This window comes from Manis pentadactyla, chromosome 5 (assembly GCF_030020395.1).
Source record: "Manis pentadactyla isolate mManPen7 chromosome 5, mManPen7.hap1, whole genome shotgun sequence".
NCBI lineage: Eukaryota > Metazoa > Chordata > Mammalia > Pholidota > Manidae > Manis > Manis pentadactyla.
The window spans coordinates 104,897,039-104,915,354 of NC_080023.1; the positions used below are offsets into that span (position 1 = coordinate 104,897,039).

The window sequence follows — 18,316 nt, forward strand, 5'->3', positions numbered from 1 at the left end:
GGGGAGAGGCAGAGAGCATTCAGAGAGAAAGAAATGGCCAAAAAAATGAGAATAATTTGGAATGTAGATGTTTAGAAATCACCATAGAAAATGAAAAGCATCAAGTGGATAATTTTATTTTTCCCAAAAGGACATGCTCAAGTTGATTTTTTATCAAGTTCTGGAAGGCTGTGAGAGAAAATCATTGGCCGAATACCCAGAAGAAGTTGAGCTGCCCAACAAGCTCCTCATCAAAAGCATCTGTCTCAACTGGTTACTTACCTTCATCTCTTCCCTGGTGTAGAATTGTAACCTCTTCTCTCATTCCTTAGGTGACACACCAAAGTGGATAGTTATCTTTAAAAGCTACAATTAAGACTGTGATGGAGAAGAGTTCCTGGGGGTTCTTTTAGTCTAGCACAAAGGAATTTATCAAATTAACCACTTGTAAACTCTAAGAACCTGATATTTGTCCATAAAAAATGTTTGTGATGAGGGAATTGCAGAGAGAGGGAAGCTTGTAGCAGAATGGTTGTATTCCTGAGGCTACCTTCTGGTGCAAACAAATAAATCACAAAGCACCAGACCAAGGAAACAGGCCCTGGGAGCCAATTCAGAAGGCACATTCCTAGAGAGGGCAGAAAATACCCAAAGTAAAGAATATGGGAGGCGGAGCCAACATGGCGGCGTGAGTAGGACAGTGGGAATCTCCTCCCAAAAACATATATACTTTTGAAAATACAACAAACACAACTAGCCCTAAAAGAGAGACCAGAAGACGCAGGACAGTGGCCAGACTGCAGCTACACCAGCGAGAACCCAGCGCCTGGTGAAAGGGGTGAGATACAAGCCCCGGCCCTGCGGGACCCGAGCGCCCCTCCCCCCAGCTCCCGGCGGGAGAACAATAGGCAGAGCGGGAGGGAGACGGAGCCCAGGACTGCCGAACACCCAGCCCCAGCCATCCGGGCCAGAGCGCAGACACAGTATATGCCCAGGGGGCCCTGGATACTGGGAGAACAGGGGGTAGACCTCAGAGCGGGTGCTGAAGCTGATGCCCCTGTGACAAAGAAAAGCGGGGGCTTTTTTGAAAGTCTTAAAGGGACAGGGACTTAACAGCTTGACGGAAACAACCCAGGTCACAGTACAGCAGCTGGAAATTACAGGGAAAACCGGGTGCACTAACCCCCTGGGCAACAGCTCTGAGACCCCTCACGGAGGCAAACAGTCAAGCAGCCCCCCCATCCATCACCCCACTGGGCGCTGCGAAAGCAGAGAAGCAGCCTGAGACAAATTCCGCCCACAGAAAGGGAAATTTCTCCCTTCCGGCCAGGCAAGACACAAAGACCCACTCTACACGCAATTACCCAACACAAGCCACTAGGGGTCGCAGTTGCCCCAGTAAAGAAAGGCCAGTAGTAAGTGAAAATTTTGGCCCTCCCAGCTGACAGTCAATAGCACCTGTCAACATGAAAAGGCAAAAAAATATGATTCAGACAAGACTAACCCAGACAGCTTCGGCATCTGCTACATCTTCCCCTGAGAAGGAATCTGGGGAGATAGATTTAGCCAGTCTACCTGAAAAAGAATTCAAAACAAAAGTCATAACCATGCTGATGGACTTGCAGAGAAATATGCAAGAACTAAGGAAGGAGAATTCAGAAATAAAACAAGCTCTGGAAGGACTTCAAAACAGAATGGACGAGATGCAAGAGACCATTAATGGACTAGAAAACAGAGAACAGGAACGCAGAGAAGCTGATGCAGAGAGAGATAAAAGGATCTCCAGGAATGAAAGAATTTTAAGAGAGCTGAGTGATCAATATAAAAGAAATAATTTAAGAATCATAGGCATTCCAGAAGAAGTAGAGAGAGAAAAGGGGATAGAAAATGTCTTTGAAGAAATAATTGCTGAAAATTTCCCCAAACTAGGGGAAGAAATGGCCTCTCAGACCACAGAGGTACACAGAACTCCCATGACAAGGGATCCAAGGAGGGCAACACCAAGACACATAATAATTAAAATGGCAAAGATCAAAGACAAGGACAAAGTATTACAAGCAGCCAGAGAGAAAAAAAAGGTTACCTACAAAGGAAAACCCATCAGGCTATCATCAGACTTCTCAACAGAAACCCTACAGGCCAGAAGAGAATGGCATGATATACTTAATGCAATGAAACAGAAGGGCCTCGAACCAAGACTACTGTATCCAGCACGAATATCATTTAAATATGAAGGAGGGATTAAACAATTCCCAGACAAGCAAAAGTTGAGGGAATTTGCCTCCCACAAACCACCTCTACAGGGCATCCTACAGGGACTGCTCTAGATGGGAGCACTCCTAAAAAGAGCACACAACAAAACACCCAACATATGAAGAAGGGAGGAGGAGGAATAAGAAGGGAGAGAAATAAAGAATCATCAGATTGTGTTTATAATAGCTCAACAAGCGAGTTAAGTTAGACAGTAAGACAGTAAAGAAGCTAACCCTAAACCTTTGGTAACCACAAACTTAAAGCCTGCAATGGCAATAAATTCATACCTTTCAATAATCACCCTAAATGTAAATGGACTGAATGCACCAATCAAAAGACACAGAGTAATAGAATGGATAAAAAAGCAAGATCCATCCATATGCTGCTTACAAGAGACTCACCTCAAACCCAAAGACGCGCACAGACTTAAAGTCAAGGGATGGAAAAAGATATTTCAAGCAAACAACAGAGAGAAGAAAGCAGGTGTTGCAATTCTGGTATCAGACAAAACAGACTTCAAAATAAAGAAAGTAACAAAAGACAAAGAAGGACATTACATAATGATAAAGGGCTCAGTCCATCAAGAGGATATAACCATTATAAATATATATGCACCCAATACAGGAGCACCAACATACCTGAAACAAATATTAACAGAACTAAAGGAGGAAATAGAATGCAATGCATTCATTCTAGGAGACTTCAACACACCACTCACTCCAAAGGACAGATCCACCAGACAGAAAATAAGTAAGGACACAGAGACACTGAACAACACACTAGAACAGATGGACCTAATAGACATCTACAGAACTCTACATCCAAAAGCAACAGGATACACGTTCTTCTCAAGTGCACATGGAACATTCTCCAGAATAGACCACATACTAGGACACAAAAAGAGCCTCAGTAAATTCCAAAAGATTGAAATCCTACCAACCAACTTTTCAGACCACAAAGGCATTAAACTAGAAATAAACTGTTCAAAGAAAGCAAAAAGGCTCACAAACACATGGAGGCTAAACAACACGCTCCTAAATAATCAATGGATCAATGACCAAATCAAAATGGAGATCCAGCAATATATGGAAACAAATGACAACAACAACACTAAGCCCCAACTTCTGTGGGACGCAGCAAAAGCAGTCTTAAGAGGAAAGTATATAGCACTCCAAGCATATTTAAAAAAGGAAGAGCAATCCCAAATGAACGGTCTAATGTCACAACTATCAAAATTGGAAAAAGAAGAACAAATGAGGCCTAAGGTCAGCAGAAGGAGGGACATAATAAAGATCAGAGAAGAAATAAATAAAATTGAGAAGAATAAAACAATAGCAAAAATCAATGAAACCAAGAGCTGGTTCTTCGAGAAAATAAACAAAATAGATAAGCCTCTAGCCAGACTTATTAAGAGGAAAAGAGAGTCAACACAAATCAACAGTATCAGAAATGAGAAAGGAAAAATCACAACAGATCCCGCAGAAATACAAAGAATTATTAGAGACTACTATGAAAACCTATATGCTAACAAGCTGGGAAACCTAGGAGAAATGGACAACTTCCTAGAAAAATACAACCTTCCAAGACTGACCCAAAAAGAAACAGAAAATCTAAACAGACCAATTACCAGCAACGAAATTGAAGCGGTAATCAAAAAACTACCAAAGAACAAAACCCCCGGGCCAGATGGATTTACCTCGGAATTTTATCAGACATACAGGGAAGACATAATACCCATTCTCCTTAAAGTTTTCCAAGAAATAGAAGAGGAGGGGATACTCCCAAACTCATTCTATGAAGCTAACATCACCCTAATACCAAAACCAGGCAAAGACACCACCAAAAAAGAAAACTATAGACCAATATCCCTGATGAACGTAGACGCAAAAATACTCAACAAAATTTTAGCAAACCGAATTCAAAAATACATCAAAACCATCGTACACCATGACCAAGTGGGATTCATCCCAGGGATGCAAGGATGGCACAACATTCGAAAGTCCATCAATATCATCCACCACATCAACAAAAAGAAAGACAAAAACCACATGATCATCTCCATAGATGCTGAAAAAGCATTTGACAAAGTTCAACATCCATTCATGATAAAAACTCTCAGCAAAATGGGAATAGAGGGCAAGTACCTCAACATAATAAAGGCCATCTATGAAAAACCCACAGCCAACATTATATTGAATAGCGAGAAGCTGAAAGCATTTCCGCTGAGATCGGGAACTAGACAGGGATGCCCACTCTCCCCACTGTTATTTAACATTGTACTAGAGGTCCTAGCCACGGCAATCAGACAAAACAAAAAAATACAAGGAATCCAGATTGGCAAAGAAGAAGTCAAACTGTCACTATTTGCAGATGACATGATACTGTACATAAAAAACCCTAAAGACTCCACCCCAGAACTACTAGAACTGATATTGGAATACAGCAAAGTTGCAGGATACAAAATCAACACACAGAAATCTGTGGCTTTCCTATATACCAACAATGAACCAACAGAAAGAGAAATCAGGAAAACAACTCCATTCACAATTGCATCAAAAAAAATAAAATACCTAGGAATAAACCTAACCAAAGAAGTGAAAGACTTATATTCTGAAAACTACAAGTCACTCTTAAAAGAAATTAAAGGGGACACTAACAGATGGAAACGCATCCCATGCTCATGGCTAGGAAGAATTAATATCGTCAAAATGGCCATCCTGCCCAAAGCAATATACAGATTTGATGCAATCCCTATGAAACTACCAGCAACATTCTTCAATGAACTGGATCAAATAATTCAAAAATTCATATGGAACCACCAAAGACCCCGAATAGCCAAAGCAATCCTGAGAAAGAAGAATAAAGTAGGGGGGATCTCACTCCCCAACTTCAAGCTCTATTATAAAGCCATAGTAATCAAGACAATTTGGTACTGGCACAAGAACAGAGCCACAGACCAATGGAACAGACTAGAGAATCCAGACATTAACTCAGACATATATGGTCAATTAATATTTGATAAAGGAGCCATGGACATACAATGGCGAAATGACAGTCTCTTCAACAGATGGTGCTGGCAAAACTGGACAGCTACATGTAGGAGAATGAAACTGGACCATCGTCTAACCCCATATACAAAAGTAAACTCAAAATGGATCAAAGACCTGAATGTAAGTCATGAAACCATTAAACTCTTGGAAGAAAACATAGGCACAAACCTCTTAGACATAAACATGAGTGACCTCTTCTTGAACATATCTCCCCGGGCAAGGAAAACAACAGCAAAAATGAACAAGTGGGACTATATTAAGCTGAAAAGCTTCTGTACAGCAAAAGACACCATCAATAGAACAAAAAGAAACCCTACAGTATGGGAGAATATCTTTGAAAATGACACATCCGATAAAGGCTTGACGTCCAGAATATATAAAGAGCTCACACGCCTCAACAAACAAAAAACAAATAACCCAATTAAAAAATGGGCAAAGGAACTGAACAGACGGTTCTCCAAAAAAGAAATACAGATGGCCAACAGACACATGAAAAGATGCTCCACATCGCTAATTATCAGAGAAATGCAAATTAAAACTACAATGAGGTATCACCTCACACCAGTAAGGATGGCTGCCATCCAAAAGACAAACAACAACAAATGTTGGCGAGGCTGTGGAGAAAGGGGAACCCTCCTACACTGCTGGTGGGAATGTAAACTTGTTCAACCATTGTGGAAAGCAGTATGGAGGTACATCAAAATGCTCAAAACAGACTTACCATTTGACCCAGGAATTGCACTCCTAGGAATTTACCCTAAGAATGCAGCAATCAAGTATGAGAAAGATCAGTGCACCCCTATGTTTATCGCAGCACTATTTACAATAGCCAAGAATTGGAAGCAACCTAAATGTCCATCGATAGATGAATGGATAAAGAAGATGTGGTACATATACACAATGGAATACTACTCAGCCATAAGAAAAGGGCAAATCCAACCATTTGCAGCAACATGGATGGAGCTGGAGGGTATTTTGCTCAGTGAAACAAGCCAAGCAGAGAAAGAGAAATACCAAATGATTTCACTCATCTGTGGAATATAAGAACAAAGGAAAAACTGAAGGAACAAAACAGCAGCAGAATCACAGAACTCAAGAATGGACTAACAGGTACCAAAGGGAAAGGGACTGGGGAGGATGGGTGGGTAGGGAGGGATAAGGGGGGGAGAAGTAGGGGGGTATTAAGATTAGCATCCATAGCGGGGTGGGAGAAAGGGGAGGGCTGTACAACACAGAGAAGACAAGTAGTGATTCTACAACAGGTTGCTACGCTGATGGACAGTGACTGTAAAGGAGTATATAGGGGGGACCTGGTATAGGGGAGAGCCTAGTAAACAAAGTATTCGTAAGTATTCGTCATGTAAGTGTAGATTAATGATTAAAAAAAAAAAAATGCAGTTCCTATGTGGTGACCTCTAATGAGTTCTACACAATAATATAAAGGACATATAAAAGTGTAGGCAAAGGGTCTGTTTGTGTTTATACAGAGGATCAAAGCCTAATTTGGCTACCCCGAAAATGAACTAAGAAACGATATGAAAGAGAACTTCCAACATCAGCACTCTCGGGAAGACTCATGCCAGAAGATGATCATCAAAAAACCCCAACAAAGATCCACGCACTGCTACAGCTGTAGATGCACTCATCCCACCAGCTCCTGGACTTGCCATGGGAATGAAGGAGATATCTAAGCTGGCCTGTGCATACAGTAAAACAACAAATTTGACTGGATCTATACTGTTGGAACTCAACCAAGAATTAGGAGAAGTGCAAATTGTAGCGCTCCAAAATCTTACAACTACAGACTATTTACTGTTAAAAGAACATATGGGATGTGAACAGTGCCCAGGAATGGGTTGTTTTAATTTGTCTGATTTTTCTCAAACTATTCAAATTCAGTTAGATAATAACCATCATATCATTGATAAGTTTTCACAAATGCCTAGGGTGCCTAACTGGTTTTCTTGGTTTCACTGGAGATGGCTGGTAATTACAGGTATGCTTTGGTTATGTAACTATACTCCTATTATGTTAATGTGTGTGCGCAATTTAAGTAGTAGCTTAAAATATATACATGCTGAAGTTACTCTACAAGAAGATATGTCAAAGAAATAATCAATCTTCCCATGTTTTCTCCCGCCTGCTACTTCTATAGCTTTTCTTCTTCCTTCCTAATTACAACGAATTCTTAAATAGAATTCGTGCCTCATATCAAATTTACCGAGTATCATAACTCCTCCAAGTGGTAAAGATAACTCAAGACAAATGCTGGGCATAGAAGCCACAGGGCATAAATATGCAAAGAAATAAAAAGCTAACCATTTCAAACAATAAGGCTTCTCTCTCACTTACCAACTTAACATTTCCCTGTGTGGCCCCGGAAGATGACTGGTTAGCCAGAGACGGGTAAGATTCCTCAAGGGAGGAACAACCTAAGACAGGCACAGTCACTGGGGGGTCATCAGGTGAGAAATTGGGGATCAACAGAGGTGAGGCTTAGAACCTCACCCCCCCTGTTCTGAGAGAAATCTTCTGCATATGTGGATGTTTTATTGCCCTTGTCTAGCTTGGATTAACACATAGTCTACAGGCACACACCTGATCATCTACATTTGCTCTCTTACAACACTAAACTATGTTTTCTACCTTTATGTTGTATCTACCTACCACTTCAGCATCTTATTAAAAATAATAAAGAGAGAAATGTGGTATCCACATATAAATCAAGTATAAAAATCAAATGTGTATTCATATTTGAACTGACTGTTTATAGTTCATAATGCATGAGCAAAACCAAAAGTTTCTGTGATGACTGCCCTTGTACTGTTCACCATGTAACTTATTCACTATGTAAGAATTTGTTCTCCATGTAAGAACTTGTTCGTTATGCTTCAGAAGATTGGAGACTGACGAAAATTAGGCTTGGGGTGGATTAATGATTGTGCATTGAGCATTGACTCCCCTATACAGAATTTTATTGTTGTTAACAACCATTTGATCAATAAAAATGAGAGATGCCCTAACAACAACAACCAAGAAAAAGTACACACTTCCAATTGTAAAATAAATAAGCAACCGGGATGTAATGTATAGCATAAGGAATATAGTCAAAATATTGTAACAACTTGGTATGGTGATAGCTGGTACTTAGAATTATAATGTATATAAATGTTGAATCACTGTGTTGTACACCTGAAACTAATGTAATGTAATACTGTGTGTCAACTACCCTTCAATAAAAAATAATTATCTAAAAAATAAAAAAAAATAAATAAATAAATAAAAAAAAAAAAAAAAAAAAAAAAAGAATATGAAAAAACAAGAAGTCTAGGGTGTTGTTTTTTTTTTAACTTCACCATTTTATATATATCTTAGCTTGTTTTGATGCCCTGTTGACAGCCAAGACTGGGGTCTGGGTAGGGTTCTTCACAGTCTTGAGCAGGATGGTTTGAAATGTCAGGGATTATACTGCTCTTGCTAATAAGACTCCTTGTCTGCAGTAGGCTGGTGGCTCTCTCGAGAGCCCTGAACTAAGTTTTGGGGCTAATGCCTTAGGGACTTCATAGTCACTGAATAGCCTCTGAGAACTGGTTGGGATCATAATTGATTGGTTTCAACCTAACCAAGGTGAGTCATTTGGGTCAGAGTTGACCAGCAATTGGTAAGGAAGGGTGGTGAGGAATTGTAACTATGGAGGTCTTATTTAAATCAATATTGTGGGCCAGAGTCCTCTGGAATGGTATTTGTAGGGGAAAAAAAACCTTGATTAGTTGTTAAGATTTAGATAGGTGGAGAAGATGATGAAAAAAGTTTTCCTTCAGAAAAAATTTTGTGAAGCATCTGTGGGCAATGTGCTTAAGACCAGGGATTATGTGAAGCATGCAAATGACAAGACCCCTGCCCTAATGGAGCTCGCCTTCCAGAACGAGGAGTCAGACAGTGAGCATAATAAAAAACAAAGTTCATTTCAGAGAGTGGTGAGTGCTAGAGGGGAAGAGAAGAGTCCAGAGAGTAACCTAGGGGGCAGTTTGATGATGAGTGTTTTAGACACAGAATGGAGAGACTACCTGGGGACATGATATTTGACTGAGTTCTAGGGAATGAAGAGCTAGCCCTGTGAAGACCCAGAGGAGGGGCATTCTTTAAAAAGGGAGCAGCAAGTACTGAAAGGTCTGAAATAGCAAAGAACTTGATACATTGGAGAGAAAAAATGAACAACAGCAACAATAAAAGTGTAGACAAAGTAAACAAAAGAGAAAAAGTCTAAGACGAAACCTGCAGGGCAGAACACACAGGAGTTTCTTTAAATTGCAAAGAGAAGTAGGAAGGAAAGTTTAAAGTAGGCAACAATTGTGAGGTGGAGAAGACTCAGGTAAAGCCAGAATCCTTTGACCCAGTGTCATTCTGTCCTGATGTGGAGAAAAGAGAGCAACTCTAGGGGTAGAGCCCCCATAATAGTAAAGACCAGCTAAAACTTGGGTGGTACCCAATGTCAGTAAGCTTCGGTTTAGCAATCTATGCCCCAGAAAAAGACAAACCCTTCAGTGCTGCGATCGGTGGTAGGTAAAGAACCCCAGTGACTAACCCAAACAACAATGTTATTCTTGAGATTCAGTTAGTATATGAGATTCAGAGGAAAATGGAGGTGATTACTACTGATATCACCATTAAAAAAAAATAAAATGCCATGGCGTAAATGTTTACTAAAGTAATAAAAGTAAAAAAAAAATAAGTTTCTGTGTGGGAACCCAAAAAATATTAGTGCGTAATTCGGTCCTTACAGGTAATATTTCTTTGATTGGTGTTTCAGAGGATTAACAATTCTTTAATTTAGTCTAAATTCGTTTGTCTACCAATTTAAGAGACAAAGTTCACTTCTTTCCCAAACAAGCTAAGATTTTAATTAAGTACCCATTATTCACTAGACTTCAGGATACCAAATACACCCTGGGTGAGATTTTTTAAAGGTAAGCTTGTTCTCAAGGGTCTACAGCAACTTTTCCTGACCAATTCTACTTCTGTCATGATTGTGAAACTGCTTCTTGACAGGTGCTTCGGTAGGGAAAAAAATATTTGTCCTCTAATAATATTGAACAAACATGAGCTTATACAAAGGGAAAAAAATGGAACAAAACTACCATCTACTGAGTGCCTATGAGGGACATAGCAGCATTTCTCATACCTCTGCACAACATCACTTTGAGGTATCATTCTATGCTGATGAGGAGAAAAGAGGGCAACTCTGGGGGTAGAGCCTGTATAATAATAAAGACCAGCTAAAACCTGGGTGATACCCAATGTGAGCAAGCTTCCGTTTAGCAATCTGTGCCCCAGAAAAAGACAAACCCTTCAGTGCTGCGATCGGTGGTAGGTAAAGAACCCCAGTGACTAACCCAAACTACATGTCATTTTTGAGATTCAGTTAGTATATGAGATTCAAGGAAAGCTGTGAGAGATTGGCTGAATACCCAGAAGAAGTTGAGCTGCCCAACAAGCTCCTCATCAAAAGCATCTGTCTCAACTGGTTACTTACCTTCATCTCTTCCCTGGTCTAGAATTGTAACCTCTTCTCTCATTCCTTGGGTGACACACCAAAGTGTATAGTATAGTATCCTCTTATTTAGATGTAACAGTGATGATACAAAGAATGATTTTATTCACTATTTTTAAGAAAAATTTAGTAAATTCAGCTTATCATGGTCACCATAATCATAACACCCCCTTCTCAAAAAGGTTAACTTCTAGAAACCTGTCAAGTATATAGGTTGCCTTTCAAAGTGTTTGTGATGGAGGTGGCCTGGAGGAAGGAGGGGAAATAAAACAGTTTGCAATTAACTATAGCCTACATGGGAGGGGAGCACTGGAAGCATTATCCATTTGAGGTTGAGGAAAATGAATTTCTTCTAATTCCTTTGGTCTGTAACTACTAAGGAATTCACGCAGAAGCCTAGAGCGAACACTTTAACAATTTTAGAAACAATCTTTATTCCTTTCCAAGAAGCACAAACGTGTAGGAGCTCTCTCAGGTAAATTTATATTTATGGATCAGTATTTTCCCTTAGCAAAAGATTGTTATGTTCCCTCTGAAGCATCAATCACTTGAGCCAGAGAACCTAATGTTTACTGGCTCCTGGGCAGGCTGAGTCTGTTCCTGAGCTTGTGGCTTCATTAAACAATGTCCAACACTTAACCTCTCTTACCTCTTTCTCAGAAGACGACTCAGTGGCCTAGTCTCTTCGCGAATTCTAGTTGAAAATAGTAAAGAAAAGCCAATGTCATTTCTTCTCTCCCCACCTGAGTTTAGATTTCCTATTTTTTACTTGTTTGCTAATAATAATATGAATAGTCATCATTTATCCAGAGTTACCCTCATTTTAATAGACAAGTAAATTAAGCTAAAAGAGGTAAGCAACTTGCCTCATGTCATCTGAGTATTAAGAAGCAGAGTCAGGGTTTGAATGCAGACTAAACAGCTTAGTAATTACATTGCATGATATAATAAATACAAAACTTATTTTAAAATGTTTCTGTTAATTGTTAAAACTTAAATGGGCAGTAGTTTTCAGATTATTATTTTTACTATTTTCAGTAAGGGCAATTTATGAACTAAATACATCTAACTTCCTCTTTAATTAATACTCTTTTGATCCCCCTACCTCTCTCTAAAAGAAACAAAAAAGGTCCTAAATAAGTGCTTTACAAAAATTATGCCATTTGATTCTCATAACAATTTTAAGAGGCTTAGAAAGCTTATGCAGCTTGTCCTCAGTAAACTGCTGAGATGGATTTGAACCCAAACCCTCCTGAATCCAGAGTTGGTAGCTGACAATTTATGCCATTAAAACTCACCTATGTGATAAAATCATAACAAAGTCATGCAGTCAGCAGAGTGGCATGTAGTCGTCTCTCATCATTATATATGATAAACTTAGTCACTAGACTCAAAGAATTCAGCCCCTCAATTTTACTTTTCTGAATTGTATGGCTGCACAGCTGCAGTCCCCTAATGCCTGATGCTAGCTTTCAGCTTCCTATAACTTTGTAGGTTGATAAAGTCAAAGAGGATGTTTTCTTTCTCTTTGAGAAATGACGACTTGAACATCTGTACTGAGATTTATAGTTGGAAATAACCATTAGGATAATTAAATTGAAAATGAAACTTATTTTCAGTTCTATAATGCAGTGGTTAAGGGCATCCCTAGGGATCACACTTGGTCACTATCTGTATAGATTTAGGCAAGTTGATTAGACTCTCTTAGCCTCAATTTTCTTTTATTTTTCAACGGAATAATAATGCCTATATTATAGAATTTGGAAAGGATTAATAAATATATATTCAATGAGTGGTTTATAATGTGGTTGGTGCAGGAACTTGGATATAATAACTTTAATTAACATCGACCCTTTCACCTGAATTGTACAGACAGCTCCTTTGACTCCACCCCGCCTGTGAATCTCCTGCTGCTGAAGGAGCTTTGATGATGAGGTAGGGCCCAGCAGGTAACAGATCTGAGGGATGAGGGGTGTATTTTAAAATCTAGTACTTAGTAATTTTATTATTTACGATTCTTCTTTATAGTTGCTCCTCAGTAGTTCATCTACAGTTTGATTTGGCGTTCACAATGTAGTCCAGTGTGGAGCAAATCATGGTAGATACTTAGGTATATACAAAGAGGAAACAAACTTGCTCTGTTATTTGAAAATAAAAAACAAGCAATCATAAAAATTCTCAAACCTTTTAGAGCTACCTAGGTTTATGAGTAATCAGGTGTAGAGAATGAGAGTTTCTCTCTGAAATATAGTTGCATTGCTAACACCATCACTTTTTTCTTTAAACAAAACAGCATTGTTAATGACTTTTTTAACTTTATAACTTCCCAAAATGTCAGATCTATTTATTTGTTTTATAAAATCTTACAAAATCTTATAAAAAATTATAAAATCTGTAAGGTTACGAGAAGCATTATTCGTTCTTAGTTTAAACTTTTGCTGGCTTGCTATTAGATTTTCTGAAGATTGGCTAAAATGACAGGTTTTCCCTAGTTGAGTACAAGGAAGATATTGGGTACACTTGGTCTCACTCTGCAGGGTCAAGGACTTTGCTAAGCATCTTCTGGAATGTGGGCTATGTGCACAATTCTGTATGGTAAAAGTTCTAATACTGAATAAGTTAATCTGGATTTTGTGAAAATTACTAGAGAGTAAGATGAAAGTGTTTGGCTATTAATTTGTGTAAAAATATTTAAAAGTGGATTTTTCATTCTTCAGAAGTGTGGAGATTAAATGAGATTAAACATTAACCTTTATGATTTAATATATATCCTAGAATAAGACTGCTGAATTTTATTTAATGATTGAGAAGCTAATTTTTATATGGAAGGAAGATAGCATGGTGTATATGAATAACAGGAAAGCTGTTAGAGCAAGTAAAGATTAATAGTTTTGGGAAATTACTTGATTGTAGAAAAACATTCATTCCAGAATTTAAGATGTTTGCTTTTTATTTTAAGTTAATTAAATATTCTTGGAAATAGGCTATGCATAAAGTTGTTAAAAATAAAGACTTAGCACTTTTTTCTTATTTAATGTTTCTGAAAGATTATACATGATTTTACAGATATGTAATATATTTCTTATTCTGTTTTAAGTGTAATTTTAAATTGTTGCAAATGCAGAATGATTATTCCAATGATCATTGTTCTTCCATTGTATTAATTAAACTTTGCTTTAAAGTGATTTCACTCATTCAAAATTTAAAATAAAAAATGCAGATATTTTCGTTTTTTTGCCTTCTTGAACTAATATACTTATTAAAAATGTTTATACTATTTTATTATGTAGTCAAAGACAGACTATAGAGAAATTTTCTATATGAAAGATGTTTCTTTTCAAAATGCTGTACTAGATTGCCTTTTCTTTTTTGTTTATACCTAATACCACCATTAAGTATTAGGTTTCTTTTACCTTTTGGTTTATACCTATTACCACCATTAATTAGAATATTGAAGATTTTATATTCTGGCCTTAATTTGCCTCCCTGCCCTTTCTTATAGACCACCAAGATTAATGGGAGAAGGTTTTGTGGTGATGCAGTCAAATGATGTTGACATCTACTACTACATGGATGAGCCAGGTATTATATTTTAAAAACATGTTTTATAGCTACAATTCTGTTTCTTCTATGCAATGCTAACATCTACTAGTATTTTAAATCCCCTTAGTGTTAGGATATAAATAAGCATCAAAAAATGTTAATTGTGGATATAAGAGTACCTGTGTCATTTGTCAAAGTTGAATATTACTGTATAATTTCAGTTCAAAAGAAAACAATATAGTAATCTTTCCTTCAAATTCCATTTTCACAAATATACTTCAAAAATTGTGAATGCAAATGACCATGAGTGAAAACCTTTAGAGAATGTGGTGATATTTAAGGTAGTTGATGCTAGCTTAGGAAAAACATCACACATTGTTAGATTTGAGGCTTAAAGTTTAAAGATTGAAATCCAACTTCTTAAAATGCCTCAATAGTAGCTTCAATTTTATAAAAGTAGCTATACATTGGATTTTTTAGCCCCCTTTTCCTACTTCTGATCTTTTTATGCCTTTCAAGGATTTATGAGATCTGAGTATTTTCAAAGTAAAACTAGGATGTTATTTGCCTTTTTCACCATGTTGACACTTGGTGGGTAAAACTGCTGGTGTTTTGGCACATATCAGGGCAGTGGTTCCAAACCATACTAGTAATCACAGTCTTTTTCACTGGCACTCATTCACAGTAAAACAACAAATGCCAATATCAGTTTAAAATGTCTTTGAGCAGTAAAAATTATCTTTATCAAAACTTAACCCTTAAGTAAACTTTCTAATATTCAATGTGATAAAATGTCATGTACACATAATGCACTTCTGCTGCACACCAAAGTACACTGGTGTTTGGAGGAAAAGCACTTGTGTGATTGTGTTCCAACACTTGTGTGATTGTGTTCCAACCTTAACTATTTGCTCTTTTCATGGAACACCAGTTTTGCTTGAAAGACAACTAGAGACAAACTATGGTTTTGAGCTTTCACGGGAAAATTCGAGTTTTGAAAATTGGGTCTTCCACTATGTATATGATCACTCTTCTGATGAGACCACAGTGATATTTAAAAAATGTGATTTTTAAAATTTAATAATGAAAATTATCAATATTTGGAATTAATATGCATGTTTCACTGAACCAGTATTTTCCAAATGATCAATGCATGATATTATAAAATCATGCCATGAGTAAAAAGATTTATTTAAAGTGCAAGAGATCAGTAAATTATAATGTATCATGGTGTGTAAAGTTCAGTGATACGGTTTCAGATTCCATATTGCAGCTAACCTTTATGAAACTACCACTTGTTGAATTTTGGTGTACTGTCAAAGAAGAATTTCCAAAATTATTTGAAAACACTATTAAAATACTCCTCCCTTTTCTATCTACACATTTGAATGAAGCTAAAGTTTTTCAAATCTCTGAACAACAGATTAAATTGAAAAGCAGCTATGAGAGTTCACTTGTTTCCTATTAAGCTGGACATTAAAGAGATTTGCTAAAATAAAAATAGTGTCAACACTTTGTAGTAAATTAATTTGTTTTAGAAAATATGGTTGTTTTTCATTAAAAAATATTTTCATTAAAACTGTAATTAAAATTTCATTTAATTTTCATTAAAATATAGTTTTTTCATATATTTTCATTAAATTTTTTTAAACGTTTCATTATGTTAACATGAGCTTATTGTTTTAAAAATAGGAACATTTAAAAAAATTGGCTTGATTTAAATTTTGAATACTCTTGAGTTTGATAGAGAGAATGCAACAAACCTACTTTGGGGTCCTCAGTAATTTGTAAGGAGGTAACGCATTCCTGAGGTCAAAAAATTTTTATAACTGATGATCAAAGGAATCTTTTGATGGTAATTTTAAGTAATTGCCTTTATATTATATATTTTGCAATATAGGACTTGTTCCAGAAGAAACAGAAGAAAATATTGAAGGAGAAATGAGCAGTGAGGATTGCAAATTACAAGATTTGCCTCCATGTTGGGGACTGGATATAGTTTGTGGTAAAGCAACAGATTTCAACTATGGGCCATGGGCCGACAGGCAGAGGTACCTGAGTAAATTATATTTCTAATAAGACTTTCAAATATATTGAGATAATATAATTTTTATTATAAGCCAGCAAAATATTTTTATAAGCTCTTTTATTATAGCAGGGTACGATGTCATTAATCATTTTAATGCAAATAACTTGTGTGTAGAGAAACTGGCATAAGCAAATTGCTTCAAAGGAGGAGCTAATCCATTAGAAAAATGGTCAGTGAGTAGCATATTTATTGGTTCCTTTATTTCTTTTTTCTTTTGTAGTTAATCAATGAATATGCCAGACATTTTTGGGGCTGTGGAAATTCAGAGATAAAAGACAAGTGTAGTTCAGTTTTAGTGGAGGAAGAAAGAAAACTTTTATAAGTGCTATAACAGATTGTAAATAAAGTCTTGATGAAGAACTTAGAAAAGGCACTGCATTAGTTTGCTAAGGATGTCATAACAAAACACCACAGACTGTGCCTTAACCAACAGAATTTCTCACAGTTCTGGAGGTCAGAATTCTGAATTCAGGGTGTTTGCAGGATTGGTTCCTTCTGAGATGGTAAAGTAGGGGTGTGGTTGAAGCCTGTCTCCTTAGTTTATAGATTGCCATCTTCTCTGTATCTTCTTTCCATGGTCTTCCCTTTTGTAAGTCTCAGAGTTCTCTGTATTCAAATTTCCTGTTAAGAAGAGTAGCAGTCACATTAGTTTAGGGCCCACCCTAGTGACCTCATTTGAACTTAATTACCCCTCTAAAGACCCTGTCTCCAAATAAAGTCAAATTCTGAGGTACTGGGGGTTAGCACTTGAACATACGAACTTTTAGGGGACCATAATTCAGCCCATAACATGTACAAAATTCATATTAAAGATTAGAGAGGAGAAGAATTGGGGAAGGCTTTTTGGTAGAGGTAACCTGTGAGTTGAGTTTTGAAACATAAATAGGGAGTTAAGTAGAAAAGGAAGAGGAGAATAAATAATTGAGGCAAAGGAATAGTTCTGCAGATGCATGATGACAGTAGAGAATTGTCTTATAGGTTGTATAGGTTGTTAAAAGAAATTTGTAGGTAGTGAAGAAATACAGATTTTTATTGGAGGTAATGGAAATTGAGTGTCTGAAAAGTTTATATTTTTAGTCATTCTATTTTGAAGTAATTATTTTTAATATATTAAGAATATCTTTATATTTATTGAAGAATTTTAAACAAAGGAGGAGTTCTTTACTACTAATTATGAGGGAATATCTAAATTTATATGTAAATAGACATTTCCTAAGTTTAGTTTTTCCATTCATACACTAGCTTGTATGGAGAAAGACAAGCCAAATCATTCACTGAAGTGGATAATACTGGACCATTGATTGTTAATGAAAGGGTACTAACACTGACTTGATACACTGACTTTCTTTATGCTTAATTTTGTTGAGTACTATGTTCTCTTAATCTTGGTATCTCCAGTATATAGGAATATCTGCACTATTAAGTAGCTATTTAACAATTGTATGGCAAATGAATAAGTAAGTTTGTTATTTGAAAACTTGTATTACACGATTCATCATAAAGTTCTGGGTTAGGTTTTTTTTATTAGACTTGAAGATAAACAGCTTGGAATTTCAGGTTAAAAAGCAAACACTTTTCAACTTACTAGATTTAGATTTTCCTTTTATGATAAATTCTTTCCTAGAGTAAACCATACTATATTTACTATGGAATAGTTGAAAATGAGGATTTTTACATTCCATTAATGGTTACATAAGAAAAAATTAAAACAGTGCTTTAACACAGACACACAAAATATTCTTGCATTTCCAGCACTTGAATAAAGTTGATTCTTCTTAAACATATTTAATTTTATTACATCAAAAATATTAGCATATATTTATATGAAAATCCAAGCTAAAATTCTTTTTA

At 36.7% G+C, this 18,316-nt stretch overlaps 1 protein-coding gene across 1 annotated transcript in view; it reads left to right on the forward strand.

Moving 5' to 3' along the window:
• The first annotated feature begins 9,079 nt into the window (after nt 1-9,079).
• Nucleotides 9,080-18,316, forward strand: part of LOC118928599 (bridge-like lipid transfer protein family member 1) — a 179,059-nt gene continuing 169,822 nt past the window's right edge. Inside the window, 4 exon segments of the mRNA XM_057503269.1 lie at nt 9,080-9,259; nt 10,332-10,339; nt 14,291-14,415; nt 16,277-16,427. Of these exon segments, the coding sequence (XP_057359252.1) occupies nt 9,080-9,259; nt 10,332-10,339; nt 14,291-14,415; nt 16,277-16,427 (464 nt within the window).